Source organism: Stigmatopora nigra, chromosome 7, assembly GCF_051989575.1.
Source record: "Stigmatopora nigra isolate UIUO_SnigA chromosome 7, RoL_Snig_1.1, whole genome shotgun sequence".
Lineage (NCBI taxonomy): Eukaryota > Metazoa > Chordata > Actinopteri > Syngnathiformes > Syngnathidae > Stigmatopora > Stigmatopora nigra.
In genome coordinates this window covers 419975-443643 of record NC_135514.1, presented here as the reverse complement: position 1 = coordinate 443643, position 23669 = coordinate 419975, and the positions used below count along the sequence as shown (strand labels likewise).

Here is a 23669-nt window from a genome sequence, read left to right as displayed (position 1 = left end):
AACTCTCAAAGCTAAAAAGTGGACTATTAGCTTAGCAGAATACATTTGTACGAAAATATCAACTGAAACAGTCATCTATCTGTTCCAGCCAGCTTTCGGGTTGCTCAAATGATAGCAAGCAGCGTTAAATATTTTACCAATGGAGAGTTTGTCAAAAAATGCACGAATGCTGTCGGGGAGGAAGTGTGTCCCGAGAAGAAAGAAAAATGCAGTGAGTCTATCAGAGAGTACAATCACCAGCCGCATTGAAGAAATGGGTGTTATTGTTTATGCCCAGCTGCAGCAGAAGACGATTTTTTTTATTTTTTTTTATTAGCACTGGCTGAGAGCACAAACGTGCAGGACACCACACAGCTGCTAATTTGTATTTGTTAAGTTAGTGAAAATTTTGAGATAGAAGAGGAGATAGCAGCCCTCCAAGTCTGAAAGGGACTACGACAGAAGGATATTTTTGGCATAGTGTACCAAACCATGGAAGAGTTGAACCTTGACTGGTCAAAGATGGCTAGCATCACAACTTGCAGGGCTCCTGGTATGGAGGGCATATATCGGGGTCTAATACGCATGAACCGGGAGATCGAGGAACAGGGTCTCACTGAGTTTCTACGATCTAAAGCCTATTTCACCAGCAAGCACTGTGCTGCAAATTGTTGACATAGGGTTCTGTCATGAAGGTTGTGGTATCATCCATAAACGTCATAAGAGCAAAGATACTTAAACACAGGCAGTTCCAAGAATTCCCAGTCTGTACTGGAATCTGCGTATGGAGACGTGCTGTACTACACAGAGGTACAATGGTTGAGTCGAGGCAGTTTTGAGGCGTCTTTACGAGATGTTGCCTGAAATCAACGCATTTCTTCATTCACAAAACAAAACGGTGCCAGAGCTGATTAACCCAGAATGGAGATGGCACCTCTTATGTTTTACAGACATGACAGAAATGCTGAACAGATGTAACTTGCAACTACAAAGCCAGAGGAAACTCATTTGAGACATGTATTCCCACATTCAAACTAGAAGTGCTTTTGCAACAAGTGAAAAAGCACAGCTTCACTCATCTTCCTCCTACACAAAACCTTTCTGCAGAGAACCCGCCAGTCCCGTTTCCAGCTGAAGTGTATGGAAGCACTGGAAATGCTGAAGGTGTAGGTCAGTGTGCTATTCCTTGAACTACATGTTTATGCAAACGAAATACGTCTTTTCCGGAACCCGTTTATTGCCGACATTGATGAAGTCCAGCCTTCTTATCAGTTTGAGTTAGCCGATATACATAACTGGGATGCCGTGAAAGACGCATTTATTTATTTTCTGACTTTTATTCTGTGAAGAATCTAGAAAGGTTATTTGATTGTGACTTTCTGGAAAACAATAAGTGTTTAGATTTGGGCACTCCTGCAATTGTCACACTTTTCCTATTACAAACTGACCTACACAGACGGCCCCACATCAGAGAAGGGAAAGGTTATGTGGCGCTCACAGGAAAAGGTTTGGGGATCCCTGAAATAAAGCATTAATACAATTAAGGAATAATGATGATTTCAGTACATTTTGCATTGTTGAGAAAAATATTCTGGCACCCTTGAAGATATAGTTTAACCAATGACACGATGGATAACGCTGACACATTTCTGACCACAAATATAATATAAATATATTAATCTGGATGAAAATACTGAGTCCTGAAGTAGAGAAATAATACAACGTAACTCTAATGGAACTCTGCTGGAAGAAGAGGATAAATTCAAATGTTTGAATTGTACAACCCCAGTTCAGATGAGGTGGGGTGCAATGCTGAACATAAATAAAAACAGGCAACTGAATACCCTATGAAGAAAAGTTAGATTTCATGTCCAAATGGATGAACTTTGTTTCCAGCAAATAATAATTGATCTAAAATTTTATGGATGCAACACACCAAAACAGGGAAAGGTTGCACAGAAAAAGACAAAATTAAAGTTGAGGAATGCTCATAAAACAATTGTTTGCAACATCCCACAGGTGAACCGATTATTTGGGAAGAGGTGGGTATAAAATGTTCCCCCCCCCCCCCCAAAGTTATTCACAAGGAAAGACATGTGTTTCTCTCTGTGAGTAATAGAAGACAAAGTAATTAAAGAAAAGGAAAATGTTCATCATTGTACAAATACAAGGAATGTATCTACAATATCATCAATAGGTTCAGAAAGTCTGGAAAAATCACTGCATGTAAGCTACAAGTATAGCACCACTATGCAAAGCAAAAGGCTTTAATTTATAACACCCACAAATACTACTCGGCACTGTATGTTAGGGATTGGTTTTGCCATGTTTTTCCCCCAGTGTGATCTGTGATTATCCACTGAGTTCACCTGTCACTTTCCCGTGGTTTATCTCCTGCTTGCTGCCTCGTGTGACTCAGGTGTTTCTGATTGCATACCTGCATACCTGTCAGTCAACTCATACATTTTTCCCGTATTTTATGTGTTTTGATCATTTCAAATTGTGTCCAGTGTATAACAACTTTTGTTCAGGGGGAAAAACTTTTTAAAAAGTATTAGCGTCAATCACTTCTGCTTTTTCACTATATAAATATGGCGCGTCAGCAAGCAATGTACCCAGACAGTCAAGCTGTCAGCGACATACAGGAACATCTACAGAACGTTGAATTTAGTGCATACAAAAAGTGCACCGACTGTTTGGCCACACCGTCCACTTTGGGGAAAATGTCCGACTTTTAAATGGACCTACGTGAGTAAATATGTGATGCATTGTGTTTGTAGTTTATTATTCTTTAAGAAGGAGAATTGCTATCATTTATAAGAGGAGCAATTGGCCAAACTTGACAGGTACGTGATTGTCTCGTCAGCCAATGTCTGTTTATTTAAACCCTGTGTTTGTCAGCCCTGGTTGGATCTTCTGTATTTGTAATGCTTGTCTCCTTGACCAGCCCTCAGGATTCATTTTGAAGTCTGTTAGGTTTTGAGACCTTTGCCACGTTTTAAAGTTTTGTTAGTCCATTCTACTTCTAGTCTTTGCCTGCTTCGCCCTAACTTGACACCGTACTTATCTAAAATGGATAGATGACAAATGAAAAATTGTTGTGATGGGGTGATGAGATGACAGTCCAAACGGACTACAAAATACAACAGGCCGCTCGGACTTCAGAACAGCTGAAACTGTCCATCAGGTAAGAATGGAGAGGGATTCCACCTTTTAAGCTTTGGCTATAGATGTACTCTTTTCTTAAATGTTTCTTGAATGTTAAGTGATATAATACGGTGCCTTCTACCTGTTGTTTTTTATTTTTTTATTTACAAAAGTGATGCAGTCGTGAAATTCAAAGTAAATGAATATTTGGCAAAAACAAAATAATAATGAGTTTTAACATTACAATTTTTGTGGTCTTTAAATTCAATATGGGTTGAACATAAATTGCAAATTGTTGGATTCTGATTTTACAGCCAACCACTTGGCACTATGGAACTCATCCTGGACTTCAGACCGAACAAGACCGCTCCGCAATGCTTATGTCTCTTGGACTACATATTTATTCAGTTCTTATTTACTGATTATGTATGTGTATTTGTTGTTATTTGTGCGCTGTGTGGTGAAAGTTTTGAATCTCATTATACTTGTATAATGACAATAAAAACATTCTATTCAATCATTTGTATTTACCACACCTCAACTTCATAGCAAGTGGGGTTTTCATTTGCAATAGTCTATATACAAAATATTATACTAAGTTAAGCATCAAATTAAAAATAATTGTGCAAACATGCTACATGTTTGTCAATAGTGTAGTTTGTTTACACCCCACTGCAACAAACATTGATAAACAGTCAAAGATCCTGACAATGTTAATAAATGACCAGTGTTGTTGCAGGTGAATGTAACAGAAGTGTTTTGGTCAATTCAGTATCTAAGATCATGGATCAAAAAGTTTTGTGAAATATAAAACTACATCTTTTAAAATACTGACAAAGACTGCTTTATATGCCTGCACAATCATTTTCTGCAGTAGTAAAGAATACATTTTCCTTACATATTTCTTCCTGATGATATTCCGTTTCGGTCTGTCTGTACTCATATTGGACACTTGACATGAAGGATAGATCCTTCTTTTGCTTTGCTTACTCTGTCGGCGTGGAACCTTTGTGTCCTGTGAAATAAAAATTAATTAGACTTGAATGAAACTTTTTTGTTAATAACATTAATTAGTTTAAACACTTTATTTCCACATTTCCAAGATTGATAGAAAAAGCACAAGCAGTTTTTATGAATCTGAAAATATACTTTATTTTTAACTAGGCAGATGTAGACTGGGGCGACCCGGTGGGGCTAGTGTTTAGTTGGTCGGCCTCACAGATCTGGAGTTCTGGCTTCAAGTCCAGGTCAATTTCCTCCCACATTCCAAAAACATGCAAGGTAGGCTGATTGGACACTCTAAACTTCCCCTAGGTATGGGTGTGAGTGTGCAGGGTTGTCAGTCTCCTTCAATCGCTGGTCACTAATTCAGGTTGTCCCCCACCTCTGGCCCGGCAGCTGGGATTGGCACCAGCACCCCCCGCGACCCTAATAAGGATAACGCGGTTCAGAAAATGAGATGAGATGTAGAGTGAAGAATTTAAGAGCTGTCCACGATGTGTCCATGTATAACATCTATGAGTGGAGATCTTTCAGTAAATGCTCTAAACAAAATGTACAGACAAGGTCGAAAATACGACAGAAATTGGGTTCGAGGAATCTGGATATTAATTGACAATTACGCCTATCCATCTTTGAGATAAGACGCTTTACAATCGTAATAAATATACCATACCAACAATGGTTCCTTTGACGGATCCAAATGTAATTTGGCAGTCACGTCGGCGTTCCCATAAACATGAGCTATTATTACGATGTTAGCAACTGAACTACACGTTTATGAAATCTGGCGTACTGACCTGATCCAACTAGACGTTTAAAATTAGGCCTACTTCATTAAGTATGGCACCATGAATCGTCCCCAATGCTTACTTTTATAGATTACGATAACATAGTAAGAAGGCAAGTACCAATTTGCTATTTGCCTTCACACTAAATAAATTGCAAACGTCGACGTGTGGATGTCCTCCCGTCTAAACGACAGCGAGCAGTTTTATAGTGCGGGATGATAAGGGTGGTGGATTACATTGGAGCCGACACGATTCTGGTCAGAGTCGTTGAAACAAAGCAGGAAAGAAACAATGGGCTGCTGAACCGATTACCCACCTCAAACGGGATAACCGGCCTCGCGGTGCTACATCGTGAGCACTGTGCCCACCTGGGTTTGTAGCAGTGGCAGACAGACCCTCACGGGCAAACCTGGAATCAGACACATAAGAGCCCTCGCCGACTGTGGCACGACCGCGTGAAGGTTCCGCACGCACACGACCAGGGTGCGCGTGCATCATCGTGCGCATGTGAAAGGCTAGTTTCTTCCGGCCTCCTTTCACCTACCGAGAGCGTCATTATAGCAAGATGATCCGAACGCTTTAAAACGGTTTTTATTTATTAGTATTATCAAATAAAATAGTATTATCAAAGAAAATAATCCTGAGTACGCGTTAACACTGTATTTATTCATGAGTATTATCAAAGAGAATAGTGTTATCAAAAAATAATCTTGAGAATGCTTTAAACGGTATTTATTCATTAGTATTATCGCAGAAAATAGTACATTATCTGAGAAAATTATCTTGAGAACGCTTTAAAAATGTAATTATTTAACACTGTATTTATTAATGAGTATTATCAAAGAAAATAGTGTTATCAAAAAATAATCTTGAGAACGCTTTAAACGGTATTTATTCATTAGTATTATCGCAGAAAATAGTACATTATCAAAGAAAATTATCTTGAGAACGCTTTAAAAATGTAATTATTTAACACTGTATTTATTAATGAGTATTATCAAAGAAAATAGTGTTATCAAAAAATAATCTTGAGAACGCTTTAAACAGTATTTATTCATTAGTATTATCGCAGAAAATAGTACATTATCAAAGAAAATTATCTTGAGAACGCTTTAAAAATGTAATTATTAGCCTAAAAGTTGGCAACCTGGGTTCAAATCTAAGTCGGTCTACCTGTGTGGAGTTTGCATGTTCTGCCCAGGCCTCTGTGGGTTTTCTCCAGGTACTCCAGTTTCCTACCACATTCCAAAGACATGCATGGTGGGCTGACTGGACACTCTAAATTCCCCATAGATATGAGTGTGAACGATTGTTTGTCTCCTTGTGCCCTGTGATTAGCTGTCGACCAATTCAGGGTGTCCCCTGCCCCTGGCCTGACGTCAGCTGGGATAGACTCCAGCACCCCCCACAACCCTAATGAGGATGAAGCAGTTCAGAAAATTAATAAAATAATGCATCATTCTGGGTCTGTCACCCAATCACGTTTGCAGCACCAGACAGGTTGAGCAGCGACAGCTGTCAACAATCATTGTCGCTAAACTTAAGCCAGCCAGAGCTCGTCCATGTTGCTGGATCGTGTCTACACTATCAGTGCCACTTTTTGTGTTACTTCTTGTTGCTTGATCTCTGACTTCTTGATTTTTTTTCCTTCAGACATTGTCTTATCCAAACCCTATTGTACCTTTGGTATGAATTTTGTCACCGACCTCATGGCTCTTGACTTCCACGCCACCTTCATCGACCTGCTTGATCATGGCTCTGTCACCTTCGTCAAAGCTTGCCTTGGATCAATAAAGACACTGTGTTGCCTGCCTCCGCCCATGATTGAAACAGTCAGGGTGTGAATGGCTGTTTTTCCCCCTTGTGCCCTGCGATTGGCTGGTCACCAATTCAGGGTGTACCCCACCTCTGGCCCACAGTCAGCTGGGATAAGTTCCGGCACCCCCCGTTACCCTAGTGAGGATAAAGTGGTTAAAAAATGAGAGATGCGATGAACATTCAAACATCCATCCTTGTTATGAACTTAACTGCCCACAGGATAAAAGTAGAGAGCTGCGGTATACACCTTTTTGTGCTCAACAAGCGATGCCTTACTTTGAAAAGGAGCATCATCAAGGGCCTGCTAATCATTCTATACGTGCCGACATTGCTCATGCACGTACACGAACTCATGGACGTGCCACAAATAATATATTTTCATTTCAACACCGCTCCCGTTGAAAAAAGGAGCCCTAAAAAGATAAAGATGTGTATTATATATATACTTGGACAATATTTTGTTAAAGTAAGCGGGGGATACAGAAAGGGTAATGTGAGGGGTTGATAACGTTGGATAGAAAGTATGCAAGCTCTTACGGAAATGAGGTCTTTCTTCCTTAAAAAATAAGAGCCAATTCATCCATTCAAAAAAATAAAGTATATCATTTTATATAGTACTGCACTTATCTTACCTTAAGATATTTTAAATGTGAGTATTTATTTTGATTACCGATGAATTTGTCAGGTGAATTTTGTCTAGAAACTGATTCGTTTTATTTTCCAAGACTCACTTGAAGCACCGGAATTTCTCTTTGCAGTCTTCAATTTTTTGAACGAAGCTGTCTTCTGCGGAAAACACCCAAGAAAAAACACTCAACAAATGAATTCACGCCGAGGATACTTTCTCTCCTCGACCGGGGCTAAACTCAAATGACTATCGTGCTTTCTGCTGATGAGACTTGAGCGATTTTAAGGATAACACCCAAAAATCTGGCCTCTACAAATGGTAGGTAAATGCATCAGTAAAGAATTTCACGACAGCTGGAAGAATGGTTACTAAATATCAGCATTCCTCGTAGCAAGGTAATTAAAATGAGATAAGTGAAATTCTAACTCTTGATGATAAATCTCAAAGTAAACATCCACATTGTGTAGAAATAGTTTAGACTATATTATAAAACTCCAAAATGCTAAAACATCAGTAGGAACTGCTTATTGCGAACAAAAATAATGATGTATGGTTTGGAACTCTCGTCTAAGGTCAATTACGTTGGCAATTGACACTGTTGAAACAACGCTGAGAAAGTAAAAGTGTTTTTACGAGCTGTTCGTATGGCTTCGTTCAACATGTAGTCAGTCCGCAGAAAGGCCCACAACGCAGGGCCTGGATGGACCTTGAATGATGACAACAACCACCAGGGATTTATCACAGCACAATGTACAGAATTCACCAATTTTCTGCAAACCCGAATAATTCACTCATACATAATTGATGGGAAGTACGTTCCCCCCAGACACAACGTACCTCAAATATCTCTCATCTCATCTAATTTTTTGAAACGCCTCATCCTCATTAGGGTCGCAGGAGGTGCTGGAGCCAATCCCACAGCTCATCACAGGGCACACTCACACCCATACTTAGCCTACTATGCATGTTTTATTGGAATGTGGGAGGGAACCTTAGTACCCGTAGGAAAACGGGGATAAGATGCAAACTCCACACAGGTGTACGTGACCTGGATTTGAACACAGGACCCCAGAGTTGTGAAGCCGACGCGCTCGTGCCACTGGGCCGCCCTATCTCAAATATATGGTTTCAACTAGAAGGATTGTTATGACGTAGGAGCCATTCAGATCAGCTTTATAACTTACATAAATTGTAATCTTAGTGATCTTATTTGGTTTGATTTTTTTTTAAAATTATTGTGACAATGTCTTTTATGTCTTCTTATTTGTTTAGGAAATGTGACCTATGACTATGGAAGTCCAACATGGAAAATACTGCTCATGCTATTGCATTGGTGGTGACAGGAGCTCATGTAATCATCTGCAAAAGGGATATCAATTTCATTTCAACCACCCTGACTGGGTGCATTCTATCAAGAGCCACTATGGAAGTGAGACTGCCACCCAGTGACATTGCCAATTCCGAATGACAATATCTGGATCATGTTGCTAAAGAGGCGTGTCCAGTTCGTGGACATGATACTGGACTGAGGCAAACAACATTATTTGATGGAGCGAGTACGAACGCAGCAATGGAAGCAGGTGTCTCTCATGTGTCAGTCCGGTAAGACTATCAACGTATGGAAGGGATTTTGTACAGTTAAAGGGTTTCAAAGTGGATGTGGAAACAAGCTGATGAACCTCATAAGACTTTGATCGACGTCTGTGCCAAAACAATCGTGTCCTCCAGTTGGAGAGAAGAGAACGCTTAATGTCCATTATGCCTCGAAACCGAGCCTTCTCGGAGCCGGAGTATTCTGCTGAGTATTCCGCTGACTGTTCAGTGACTCTGCCCTCGGACCCTGGGCAGGCTGTCGGGCGGACAAACGAGGTCACGGTGAGGAGTTCAGGATGTTGCCTCTGCCTACCCCGTTTCATGCGCCTCACATTTGCGCCGGAGTCTCTGGAGAACCTCTACCAAACTTACTTCAGGCGTCAAAGGCACGAAACCTTGCTGGTGCTGGTTGTGTTTGCAGTTCTTTTCGACAGCTACATTATTGTCATGTCTGCAGTTGTATACACCAGCGATAAACTGGCATCCATCCTAGTGGCCTCTGTTGGGTTGTTGGCAGAAATCATCCTCTACCTACTGTGTCGGTTCGGGGTGCTACCAGATCGCGTCACAAGACGGGTTGTACCCTATGCTCTGTGGGTGCTGATAGCGGCACAAATATTTTGCTACTTAGGTTTGAACTTTGCCCAGTTTCACCAGGCCAGTGACACAGTGGGCTGGCAGGCTTTCTTCAGCTTCTCCTTTTTCCTAACTCTACCTTTAAGATTGACACCCATAGTGCTTATCACAGCAGTCACCTGTGGGGTTCATACCCTAGTTCTGGGTGTCACTATCGCCCAGCAGCAACAGGAGGACATCCAGGGAGCAGCACTTGGCAGGCAGGTAAGACATGGCAAAGGGTGAAAATTGTGAACCGGATTCGGTTAATTATTTTTTAAGAAAAGATATATTGACCTTTAATCTATATATTTACAGTTTTACATATATTTATATATAAGTGTTAACTAAAAAAAAGACAATTTTAAGATTTTGTATTTACCACTAAAAAGGAAGTCAAAGTTGAGTGAGTTTTGATGATACATACATTAATGCTTAATGAAGCCGTTTCTCATTCATCTGCAGACATTTGACTTGATGTTGTCTCAATTGAACCAGTGAGTTGAGGGAAAAATCACTCCAACTCTAGATACTAAAAGTCAGATTTTTTATTTCAATACTTGGTTCTCAAAAAGGAAGCCCAACGTCCCTAGCATATCTACTAAAATCTAAGATTTAATAATGAATACAATTTTAGGCCAATTCAGCTTATTGATGACATGAACCAGGGACAGTCAAAGTAGACATAAAACAAATAGGACAATGGTTCCCCCTGCCGTGATATTTTTTATATACTTTGTTGAGTGTAATAATGAGCTTATTTATAATACTTTCCTGTGCCTCGTCTGTATTTTAAAAGAAGCCACAGTACAAGCGAGTTAGCAACTACAAATTACATTGTTTTTCTGCACAATTTGTGTACGTAGGAAAATGTACGTAGGAAAAATTCAAAGCAGTCTGAGCTGTTCATGCAAACATTGAGAGACGCCAAACCAGTGTTGCAGAGGTATTTTTGGTCTTGTTATACTGCTGTTCACTCTATACAACTCTTTTCAAAATAACTTTTCTTTGAATTGATGTAAACACATTGCATAATAGTTAAATTAGCAACAAAATCATATCGTTTACATATGTATTTGGACACTTTCCTGTGCTCATTGCTGCACTAGTATTGTGTTTGTCAATCCGACTCATACCAAACAGTTGTGGGATGGCTCCTATTCAAAGCTTTTGTGACATTGGCAAAATGTACTGTAAAATCAATGGTCATACCACCCCCTCTCTATTCAGAGTGTATATTATTGAATATAGTTAATCACACAGAAAGCAAAAAAATCAACTCAACACATCTTACCGACATCCGTTTTGTCACAACACTGAACACAAATCTGAATGCAGCACTTGCTTTGTTCTTGTTTCACATTAATTCAAAAATGTATGAAGATTTTCTAGGTACATTTTTTCACAAATATGTGTAAATCTGTGTTAGTAATCACTTATATTATTCTAAGATATTTAAGTCCTCCCCTCTTGTGGAATAACATTATACAGACTGGACAATTTTTTTTGAACTGGTGTGTTTTGTTGCAGCATATTTGTAAGTCTGGGTTAGGGTTAGTGTAATACAAAACAATTTAAAAACTAAACCCGACAAACTCTGATTTTGATGAAATTCTGTAAAAATTATGCTTTTGTCGAAGAAAGCTGAAATTTGGACTTCCTAAAAATAAGATCAGAAATTATGGAGATAATAACTTCTTCAATTGTTGACTTTTTTTTCTCCTTACGAATTTCAAATGTCCATATCTCTCCAACGCCCTCCTTCCTATTGAACTATTTTCATCCCACTAGAAAAAGGGAATATAGATACTTCTTTTTACTTTACTTTGACTCTCAATCTATGGGGGTATTGTTTTTTCGACACGGCCTTTGATCTTCAACCCCACAAGGGCACAAATTCAAATCCTGACCTCATACCTGGATTTATTTATTCATTCATTTATTTTCCGAACTGTTTCTCCTCAACGTGGGGGTACTCGGACGTTTGGTCGCCCGGATATTTGGTCGCCCGGATATTTGGTCGCCCGGACGTTTGGTCGCCCGGAAGTTTGGTCTCCTGGACGTTTGGTCCCCCGGACTTTTGGTCGCCCGGATGTTTGGTCCCGTTGGTCCCCGGTCTTTCCAATGATACAACAGTTTTCACAAACATTCAATTTATTCTACAACATATTAGGGATGTGTAATTCCGCTCCTCGTTTAATACACTACTCACAAAAATTAAAACAGCATTTTTATGAAACTCATTTAGATACATCTGAGCTCAATATAAAGTTTCATAGCTCTACAAATGACGACAGGGCAATGTTTTTGGAGGCCTGGTGGCGCAAACTGTTTTCGCGTCGGCCTCATAACTCTGGGGTCCTGGGTTCAAATCAAGGTCATGTCCACCTGTGTGGAGTTTGCATGTTCTCCCCTGAGCCTGCGTGGGTTTCCTCTGGGTACTCCAGTTTCCTCCCACATTCCAAAAACATATGGTAGGCTGATTGGACACTATTAATTGCCCCTAGGTATGGGTGTCAGTTTGCTTGATTGTCCGTCTCCTTGTGCTATCGGCTGACCGGCGATTCAGGGTGTCCCCCACGGCCCTGATGAGGATAAAGTGGTTCAGAAAATGAGATCAGATGTCTTTAGAACAAAAGGATGCCAAGTCTTTTAACAGAAAAGTTATATTAAATAAATCAGTTTACAGAGGACTCAATTCTGTAGACACCCAAAGATCAGAATGAAATAAATGCATGGCACCCTCATTCATTTCACTCTCTTGCGTGGCCCTCATGAGCTTGTATGCATGCTCCTAATGTAGAGCTCGGCACCCCAAAATGTTGAAAAAGTCATCCATATTGGCCAAAAAAAAAAATTAAATATGTCTGTAGTAGCACAAATTAAAAGCTTTATATAAACCTTATAATGAAGCCAACATGTGCTGTATGAATCTATATTTGCCTGCTATCACAATGGCAAAGTGGGCTACAAATACATCATGAGCACTAATGCTAAAATGTTTATTTTTCTGCAGTCCATTTTGTAGGGAACAATTGCACTTTTTCTCTCTTACAAAACTTGGTACTTGGTTGCAAATGTAGCATGCGTTACCGGGAAATAACTTTGTTATTTGGCAACCTCGCTACAAAGTGAACATTCAGGCAATCGTTCCTCATTGGCAATGAATGCAAATGATTTGGTCCAAGAAACGTTGATAGTAATAAAAAAGAAACGTTGAATACTCAGTTTTCCTCAGTTATTATATACAGCCACTGTTTTTTGCTCACAGCACCCTGCATAACATCCCTCTCTGCTGATAAAAACGTATGTCGCAAGCTATGGCTGACAGAAATGTTGAAATTTAATATATATTCTACACATTCTTAAAGCATATGAAAACGTTAAGAATGCTTGTGTGATGGATGTCCTCCTACAAATCAAAAGCCCTTATTTCCATCATACACAGCTGCATATAATAAACTTGGTATTAAACCATATTAAAAAATAAACAGCAATAACTCAAGCCAAAACCAGCAAATGTGGAAAAATACCCAAAAAGATTTCTAGGAAGAAACTTGAAATGACTGCCACATGTGAAACCAGTCGTCTTTTGAGGGTTTTTCATTGTTGCCTCCGTAGTGCACCTGTTGTTAATTCCAACAGCACCAATACAGCTCAAAGTGATTAACTAACCATAATATTTCAAACGAGTTTAATTGATTTCATGTCAGGCCCAATAATAGTTTTCCTTTAATTTTTTTTTGAGCAGTCTAGTATTTACGCTAATGTTGGGGCTTGACTCAGTCGGGAATGACTCTTGTACTGTGTGACACCCAACATTTTATAAGTCCAATGGCGGAAACATGTTTACATTATTTTGCGTAAGATTTTGGGATAATGTTCAATTGGTCTTTCATGCTTTTCATGCTATCAGAGTTCAATGCTCAGAAAATGTTCTCATGTGGATCCACCCAAGTCACTTTGCCGATCCCCCTGCTTGTTTAGAACCAAAAGACAGTTGTTGCGCTAAAAGTATCTTCTTTTAAAAGTGGGTTAGATGTGAAAGAAATTTTTCAGTTACACGCATAGCACAGCAAATGTGTATATAATTATGTACAGGTATGATATACGAAGAAGTTCAGCACTTCAAATCAATGGTTGCCATTGGAGAGCATGTCAGAAGAGAGCAGGAACTACAACAACTTCAACACCTGCCTCGCGTGCAACCACCAGCTGCAATGCAGCTGCAAAGTCTCCAGACCCCTCCTCTCCTACAAGGAAGGGGGTCAAGCTTCTACCTTCTGTGTTTTTTTGTGTTTCTAACTGAGGACCAACATACTTCGGCTTGTTTGGTCCGTATACTATTAATCAGAGCCGGAATCCATCCTGATCCTGGACCAATCCCTGGACATTTTTAACCTGTTTTTTATCACTCCGACATACAATACAATACAGAACAAAAAGAAGCTTGGCCCCCAGAATTTAGTACCAGAGAGGCTAATCAATCAATCAACTTCAAATCAATCAAGCAAAATGTACAGATATGATATGAGAATTCAGCAGTTCCTGCCTACACTATTTTGTTTTTTTACTGGGATCAGCAGACATAGTAACTGCTGAGCTTTGTCATTGGCCTGGGGAAAAAAGGGTAGATCGCGTAAAGTTGATCCCTTGAAAAGTAGCTCTTTGAGCAACAAAATTTGAGCACCACTGATTTTGAGGAATATGTCGAAATGGAGTACGGCCCGGTGTCGCGAGTGGTTACCGCGTCGGCCTCACAGCTCTTGGGCGCTTGGTTCAAATCCAAGTCACGGCCACCTGTGTGGAGTTTGTATGTTCTCTTTGAGCCTGTGTGGGTTTCCTCCGGCTACTCCAGCTTCCTCCCACATTCCAAAAACATGCATGGCTCTAAATTGCCTCTAGGTATGGGTGTGAGTGTGTATGGTTGTCTGTCTCCTTGTACCCTGCAATCAGCTGGCCACCAAAAAACTGGGTCAAAGGTCAAAACTGCTACCTCGGGGTCGATTTGAGTCAATTTTTTGAAGAACCAAAGGCAAAATTCAAAAATCGGCCCTGTCATGACGCAACTCACTATTGAAGCTAACCATAGACAAAAACCGCATTAAAATCGGACGTAAAATGTGGAAATGGTGTCCAATCCGTATGAAATGGCTGTTTTTGGAAGTGTCCAAAATCAAAGGTTTTTATCAATTCTTGCAAGACGACAAAACTGACCTGACGATGCACGTGTAATCTTGTCCTTCTCATGCTGCTTTTACAAAACAGAGGTTTTGGAAGTACCAAAAAATGGCTCCAGGTTGCACTTTTCCGACCTAAAAAATGCGACACCCTGGTACAAATATCGATTTTCAAAAAAACTGGAGACCAAATTCGAATATCGTCCATTATGCATCCCTAGAGGTGTAAATTTGCCATTTTTTGGTGAAAATCGCATTGACGTACGGTCTTTTCTCCATTTCACCCAGACTCCACGGACACACATACACACGCGCACACACATTCGCAGGAAATAGAAATATGTATAGATGTGTCTTCCAGAGTAAACACAAAAGGTGCACCGATAGTATTGACAAAATTAGTTTCATATATTTCCCTTGACCAGGGGTGGGCAAACTTTTTGACTTGCGGGACAGAATGGATACTAAAATTTGACAGAGGGGCCGGGCCAGGAGCATTTGGACACACAATGTAATTTATCAAACCTGGAGATTGAAATGTAACAAAAATGACACAGGTGAAGGTAAAAATTTGCTTTCAACATTAAGAACATTATTATTCAATGAAAGAAAGCAGTCTTTAAATTGAGTGATGAGCGGCATTTTAATTAAGCTACTGTACTCTGCATACATGTGCAAATTGCTATTTTTAACACAATAGAGAAACTTACATTTCAGTGGGAACTGGGACTAGTGCGCCATCTATCTAGGAAACGAGGGTATTGCAGGGAAATGAATGAGGTCATTGATATTTAATTTGGACAAAGTCGGCGGGCCGGATCAAAAAGCCTAACGGGCCCTATATGGCCCACGGCCGTAGTTTGCCAAAGTCTGCCTTAGACATTTACGGTCAGTTGAAAAACTGAAGGAGTTTGCACTTTTGGTAAAATTCCATGCTACATTTTTTTTTGCAATTCAAGTTTCATAATTTGACCTTCAGGTTGATGGAAGGTTGCCGAGATAGGGACATTTAAAATTGAGGGAAGTGGAATTTGTCAAAAACCACCTCATTGATACCGTATTTACTCGCACATAAGCCGCCTTTGTCAGAGAAAAAATGATGACTGAACCGAGGGTACGACTTGAATGTGCATAAAAACACGACTTGCAAAAAAACTTTGACGGCGGCGTGACACAATGACGTCACCTCAAAAGGGCGCCTAAGCGTGCGCCGTGACGTCACGACGCAAGCAAATGCCGATATGGTCATTTATTTCAACATAGAGAAAAGATAAACAGATAAAACGGTAAAGAAAATTTATTTTGATCTAAGAATGTCATTTTTGAAATATTTAAGGAAGTTTGACTAGTTCTCACAAATGTGTGACAGGCATTGGTAGTTCAGTGGTAGAATTCTTTATTAAGAATTCAAATCTGACAAGTTCTCCCTACTGTCTGAAAGGCATTGGTAGTTCGGTGGTAGAATTCTCGCTTGCCATGCGAGAGTCCTCGATCCAATTCCCAGTCAGTGCACTGTGTGTACTCTTTGGGCTTTTGATTAACCGTTTATTTTAAAGATGCAGCAAGACAAAGACATGCCGCCAAAAGTATGTCAGATCCTGCTTCATTGTTTCATATAGATCCAAGAACGGCATTTTTGAAATGTTTAAGGAAATTTGACCAGTTCTCACAATTGTCTGAAAGGCATTTGTAGTTCAGTGGTAGAATTATTTTTGAAAATTCTAATTTGACCAGTTCTCACTAATGTGTGACAGGCATTGGTAGGTCAGTGGTAAAATTCTCTTTGAAAATTCAAATTTGACTAGATCTCATTGATGTCTGACAGGCATTGGTAGTTATGTGGCTGAATTCGCGCTTGTCATGTGGGAGGCCTGGGTTCGATTCCCAGCCAGTGCATTCTGTATGAAATTTAGCCTATTGAGTAACTGTTTATTCTACAGATGCGACAAGACATAGACATGCCGCCAAAAGTATGTCAGCCTAGTTTGTTGTTTCATATAGATCTAACAATGTCACTTTTGAAATATTTAAGGAAGTGTGACCAGTTCTCACCAATGTGTGACAGGCATTGGTATTTCAGTGGTAGAATTCTCTTTGAAAATTAAAATTTGAACAGTTCTCCCTAATATCTGACAGGCATTGGTAGTTCACTGGTGATGCGAGAGGCCTGGGTCCGATTCCCAGCCAGTCTACTGGGAATTTCTTTTAAAATTAGCGTTGCAAACGAACTAAATTCTGAGGTTTTTATACTCACAACAGGAGGGTATTGTGAGATAGACTGGCAAAATGGCTTTATAATTGTTTGTTCATGTCGCGACATGTGGCCAAAAAAGTCAAAAAAAAAATTCTAAGTCCAACGGCGGGACGTCACAGTGGTTCAGTCCAAAGCATGCACTATCCTCGGATAGGCTCGGGCAAAAGTCACGCTGAATTTCCTGGTTTTCAGAAAAAAGGATGAAAAAAAAGACTATGTCAAACGGCGGTGTCTCATAAAAATAAGTCCGACTTGGTGTACGGTCCCCAGATCGGCTCGGAGGGAAATCCCCGGTGAATTTCAATGTAATGTTTTATTATTTTATTTTTTTCAAAAAAAAACACGAAGCTCTGAATTTGCGGTGGTTGAACCGCGAAGTCGCGAGGACCCACTGTATTGACAAAAAAAACTATATATCCCAGCAGTCACTGCGCAGTACTTTATCTACAGGAAAATAGTAGTCAGGTTCTGCTTTCTGTAGTTGTCCTATTGACTGATATATTTTATTTTATCGTGATAACATTATTAGAATTGGTCCATATATAAAGCGCATTGTATTATAATGCGCCCTGTCTATTTTGGAGAAAATGTAAGACTTATGTGCGCCTTATAGTCATGAAAATACGGTATGTTAAGTGCTGACATTGGCTCGAAACCAGTGCAATGTGTCCTTGCTTCTGTCTATAGGTAGCTGGGATATTTTTTTTCTTTAACTCACACTCTTTTCATTTCATTTGTCACTTGGCGACTATGAAGAAAGCTTTGGAATGACAGAATTATATAATCCTTTGCCAACGGATATCTGTGTGTGTAAAATTATTTTAACCATTCAAATTATAATACTTCCCAAAAGACTTTTGAAGTGATAGAGAAAAGAAATCTGATGAAAATTCCAAGTCAACTTTCTTATTGTTTGAAAACACTGATCACAACACTGCTGGTGTGCCAATCAAAGTCATGACCTCATTGAACATTGATTTCCCCAAGGTTGTTTCCTCCACTCTCATCAGCACTGCAAATGAAGTAATGATTTTATTGTTACAAACTATTAATAGATATTGAATTTTTGTCTAATTTCAAATAGTAAAATAAATCCCATCATCAAAATTGTGTAGTGTGTGGTTTGTGGGCTTTTTGTTAACTCTTAATAAAACACTTCCATGTGAAGGTAACAAGTGAATGGTATTTTGTAATGTGACAATGAACTACTATTTTGGTGACAGGCTTGCAGGGCTAAAGGATTCCTTGATTTTTATTGATAGTTAAAGACAATTGATTTTTATTCTGTCCCCCAAAGGTATGTGCTGGTTGCAAATTCAACTTGGCAGGCTGTCTATTTTTATTATCCATACATGAAAAATGTTTCTGTCGATCTTGTTACTAGTTAATAGTACTTAAAATAATGTTTACGTATCAAGAGGAAAAAAAGGCAAGCTTTTGAATTGTTGACAATATAAAATGCAGGCACCAAGTTGAGTACTGCTCATGGCTGTGATGTGTTTTGTTATTTTTAGAATATGCAACTGACTAATTTAAAAAAGCTGTGGGATATGTTTACCCTAGTAGGCCTGTCAATACAATTTTGATATATGCAGCTTACAGAACAGCATTCACAGAACCGCTATCCTGCCTTTTAATTACAGCTCCTGGCCAACATTGTGATCTATGTTTGTGCTATCACCGTGGGCGTTATGTCATATTACATGGCAGACCGGAAGCACAGAAAAGCTTTTCTTGAGGCAAGACAATCTTTAGAAGTCAAACTCAACCTGGAGGAGCAAAGCCAGCAACAGGTTAGAGGTCATATAATAAAACATTTCTGTTTATACACTTCTTTCAGACTGTTGTGGTCATACAATCAGAATATTAAATTCTATTATTGAATTTTTCCAAAAGCTTTTTTTGTCTTTGTCATGTTGCTGTTTCAGCTATGAGGTAATACATTGTTCGCGTGATCTACTGATTTTTTTGGCATTTTTATTATAAGCAATTCCTGTGGTCATCTGAAAAAATAAATATATTGTCCTCGGAGCAATATTGTACAGTTTGATATATATCTGGTGCCTGCGTGCGTGTGTGCGTGCATATATGTATATCAGTGGCGGTCCGTGTATTTTCTCGTAGCGCCTTCAACGGGTAAAATCCACTTCCTAGCAGCATTTCATGATTGAACAAATACTGGAGCTTTTCAGACATTACAACCAGGCCGGGGGGTGATTTTCCCGAAAAAGACAGCGATGAACGCCAATGGCGTACCGGGAAGCATTGCCCGGAAATGGGGTAAAATCCAACCGAAAACAGGATTTATTTTAGCTTTTTAGACATCAGAACCGTATCATTTCCCCGGGAAAAAGACAGTGATGAACGTCGATACGTCCATACGCGAAACGGCCAAAAATGCACGAATATGGAGTAAAATGCACTTCCTAGCAGCATTTATTGATTAAATACAAATACTGGAGCTTTTCAGACATTACAACCTGGCCAAGGGAAGGGATTTCCCCGGTAAAAGACTGTGATGGACGTCAATGGCGAAACGGCAAATATTGCACTAAAATGGGGAAAATCCACTTGCCAGCAGCATTAAGTGATTAAATACAAACACTGGAGCTTAAATACAAACACTGAAGCTTTTCATATATCAGAACTTGCCCCACAATTGAAATATTATTTAGGAGTATAGCCATATTTTACTCACCAAAATCCTTTTAAACTGTACACAATATCATCCTCCTTTCTTTCTTCCTTCTTTTGTATCGCCATCAAAGCTAATGCTGAAAGTCGAGCCTGTTCTGTCGTATTTCTGGCATAGTCTGTCTTGAAAATGGCTTTAATTCAACACAACAATATATTTGCTTGTGCAGCTTGCTCAATATACAGTTTGGTAGCTCTGGCTAATCTCTAGCCAATCATAGTTGGTGAAAGCGATGACGTATCCCTACGCCTGCGACAAGACAATGACGTATCCCTACGCCTGCGACAAGGCAATGACGTATCCCTACGCCTGGGACAAAGCAATGACGTATCCCTATACCTGCGACAAGGCAATGACGTATCCGGCGCACGGTCTGCTTGCCGAAAGACTTTTATCCGACTGACATCTGGCCAACAGCCAACTCGCCAAAAGGCCATCGGGCCGAACGTAGAATTAGCTCGGCCCGTTACTACAACTTTAATTTAGTTGAGTCAATGATGATGACAAAGCCTATGTCCGATTATTATAAAGAAACTGAGCTGTTAGAACAATGACTGCCTCTCACACACAAAGAGTGGAGTCGAGTCATAAAGGTTGTGAAAACATTAAAGTAAAAGGTAGAGAGTAAAGTATAAAGCAAAGTATTAAGAAATATTAAAATGTTAGAAAAAAAAGATAGAAAACCTGTAAAACCAAAAACCAGTATGAGTGGACGAAGCTCCTGCCACCGGCGCCATTTTGGTTGCAGTAGCTAGATACCAGACACAGGAAAAGACACTGTGGAGCTAGGTAAAACTGGAACCACACACTGGAAGTCTTACTCAAGGTGGGGACCTTCTGCAGACTGAGACTGAGGTTGAAAATATGCAGAACGACTCTTCCAAGCCTATCCGCACAGTCCCTCAATAGTCTGAAGCTGAAGATACTTCCTCTCCGGGTTGGTAAGCGCCAACAGCTCATCCATCTTATCGGGGAGGGATCTAGTTTTCCCCATAATAGATGGAATGATTGTTCTGAAGCATGGATTCTTCTCCCGGCACTTTTGTCCAGCTCCGAATTTCTCGCGGCATCGAGGTGTTGCTCTTTCTGATGCTTAATGTTCATAGCTGATCCAATGTGTATGACAGTGGAGGCATGGCTGGATGTTTCCAAATACTAACTGCAGAGAAATAAACTAAGCTAAGAGAACAAATAAAGTTGTAAATACATTAAAGTAAAACGTATAAAGTACAAAGTAAAGTAAAAAGAAGGTATGAATAAATATTGAAATGTAATTTTAAAAAAAGATAGAAAGGCTGTAATACACAGAAAAGTAAGTAATTAAGAGCGGACAGAGCTACTGCCAACAGCTGCCGCCAGAAGGCGCCATCTTGAGAAAAAGTACAATGATGGTTCCAAAAATAAACAAAGACCAAATACAATGAATGAAGGAATGAAGGTATATCGCCTTTGAGCTTAAGATAATGACTTATTTGCTTTGTTGTAGGAACGCTTACTGCTATCGATCCTTCCAAAACACATAGCTGATGAGATGCTGCAGGACATGAAGAAGGAGCCCAGTCAGAAAGAGATGCAACAGTTTAACACCATGTACATGTACAGACATGAACATGTCAGGTAATGGTACTTTTTAAGGTTTAAAATACAAGACTACTTTTTCACCCCCCCAAATTTTTTCTCTATCTCTCTATCTCTCTATCTCTCTATCTCTCTATCTCTCTATCTCTCTATCTCTCTATCTCTCTATCTCTCTATCTCTCTATCTCTCTATCTCTCTATCTCTCTATCTCTCTATCTCTCTATCTCTCTATCTCTCTATCTCTCTATCTCTCTATCTCTCTATCTCTCTATCTCTCTATCTCTCTATCTCTCTATCTCTCTATCTCTCTATCTCTCTATCTCTCTATCTCTCTATCTCTCTATCTCTCTATATCTATATCTATATCTATCTATAGATATATCTATCTATAGATATATCTATCTATAGATATATCTATCTATAGATATATCTATCTATAGATTTATATCTATAGATTTATATCTATAGATTTATATCTATAGATTTATATCTATAGATTTATATCTATAGATTTATATCTATAGATTTATATCTATAGATTTATATATCTATAGATTTATATATCTATAGATTTATATATCTATAGATTTATATATCTATAGATTTATATATCTATAGATTTATATATCTATAGATTTATATATCTATAGATTTATATATCTATAGATTTATATATCTATAGATTTATATATCTATAGATTTATATATCTATAGATTTATATATCTATAGATTTATATATCTATAGATTTATATATCTATAGATTTATATATCTATAGATTTATATATCTATAGATTTATATATCTATAGATTTATATATCTATAGATTTATATATCTATAGATTTATATATCTATAGATTTATATATCTATAGATTTATATATCTATAGATTTATATATCTATAGATTTATATATCTATAGATTTATATATCTATAGATTTATATATCTATAGATTTATATATCTATAGATTTATATATCTATAGATTTATATATCTATAGATTTATATATCTATAGATTTATATATCTATAGATTTATATATCTATAGATTTATATATCTATAGATTTATATATCTATAGATTTATATATCTATAGATTTATATATCTATAGATTTATATATCTATAGATTTATAGATCTATAGATTTATAGATCTATAGATTTATAGATCTATAGATTTATAGATCTATAGATTTATAGATCTATAGATTTATAGATCTATAGATTTATAGATCTATAGATTTATAGATCTATAGATTTATATATCTATAGATTTATATATCTATAGATTTATATATCTATAGATTTATATATCTATAGATTTATATATCTATAGATTTATATATCTATAGATTTATATATCTATAGATTTATATATCTATAGATTTATATATCTATAGATTTATATATCTATAGATTTATATATCTATAGATTTATATATCTATAGATTTATATATCTATAGATTTATATATCTATAGATTTATATATCTATAGATTTATATATCTATAGATTTATATATCTATAGATTTATATATCTATAGATTTATATATCTATAGATTTATATATCTATAGATTTATATATCTATAGATTTATATATCTATAGATTTATATATCTATAGATTTATATATCTATAGATTTATATATCTATAGATTTATATATCTATAGATTTATAGATCTATAGATTTATAGATCTATAGATTTATAGATCTATAGATTTATAGATCTATAGATTTATAGATCTATAGATTTATAGATCTATAGATTTATAGATCTATAGATTTATAGATCTATAGATTTATAGATCTATAGATTTATAGATCTATAGATTTATAGATCTATAGATTTATAGATCTATAGATTTATAGATCTATAGATTTATAGATCTATAGATTTATAGATCTATAGATTTATAGATCTATAGATTTATAGATCTATAGATTTATAGATCTATAGATTTATAGATCTATAGATTTATAGATCTATAGATTTATAGATCTATAGATTTATAGATCTATAGATTTATAGATCTATAGATTTATAGATCTATAGATTTATAGATCTATAGATTTATAGATCTATAGATTTATAGATCTATAGATTTATAGATCTATAGATTTATAGATCTATAGATTTATAGATCTATAGATTTATAGATCTATAGATTTATAGATCTATAGATTTATAGATCTATAGATTTATAGATCTATAGATTTATAGATCTATAGATTTATAGATCTATAGATTTATAGATCTATAGATATATAGATCTATAGATATATAGATCTATAGATATATAGATCTATAGATATATAGATCTATAGATATATAGATCTATAGATATATAGATCTATAGATATATAGATCTATAGATATATAGATCTA

At 37.6% G+C, this 23669-nt stretch overlaps 2 protein-coding genes across 8 annotated transcripts in view; one reads left to right on the top strand and one right to left on the bottom strand.

Moving 5' to 3' along the window:
- The window catches only part of LOC144199814 (uncharacterized), a 33731-nt gene extending 13249 nt beyond the window's left edge, over window positions 1–20482 (bottom strand). The window contains exons 1-2 of one of the 5 annotated variants that reach the window (XM_077721688.1): window positions 19703–20482; window positions 4025–4141 (exon numbers count right to left, since the gene is read on the bottom strand). In XM_077721688.1, the coding sequence (XP_077577814.1) occupies window positions 4025–4085 (61 nt within the window). In that variant the 5' untranslated portion in view covers window positions 4086–4141; window positions 19703–20482. Of the gene's footprint in view, window positions 1–4024; window positions 4142–5232; window positions 5495–19702 lie in introns of those variants that run through there. The other 4 variants (XM_077721691.1, XM_077721686.1, XM_077721685.1 and 1 more) reach the window with 4 other exon arrangements.
- adcy3a (adenylate cyclase 3a) overlaps window positions 7480–23669 on the top strand; it is a 54930-nt gene continuing 38740 nt past the window's right edge. For 2 of the 3 annotated variants that reach the window (XM_077721684.1, XM_077721682.1), the window contains exons 1-4: window positions 7480–7680; window positions 8635–9795; window positions 18648–18797; window positions 21186–21316. In XM_077721684.1, coding sequence (XP_077577810.1) covers window positions 9112–9795; window positions 18648–18797; window positions 21186–21316 — 965 coding nt within the window. In that variant the 5' untranslated portion in view covers window positions 7480–7680; window positions 8635–9111. Of the gene's footprint in view, window positions 7758–8634; window positions 9796–18647; window positions 18798–21185; window positions 21317–23669 lie in introns of all 3 variants that reach the window. The other variant, XM_077721683.1, reaches the window with a different exon arrangement.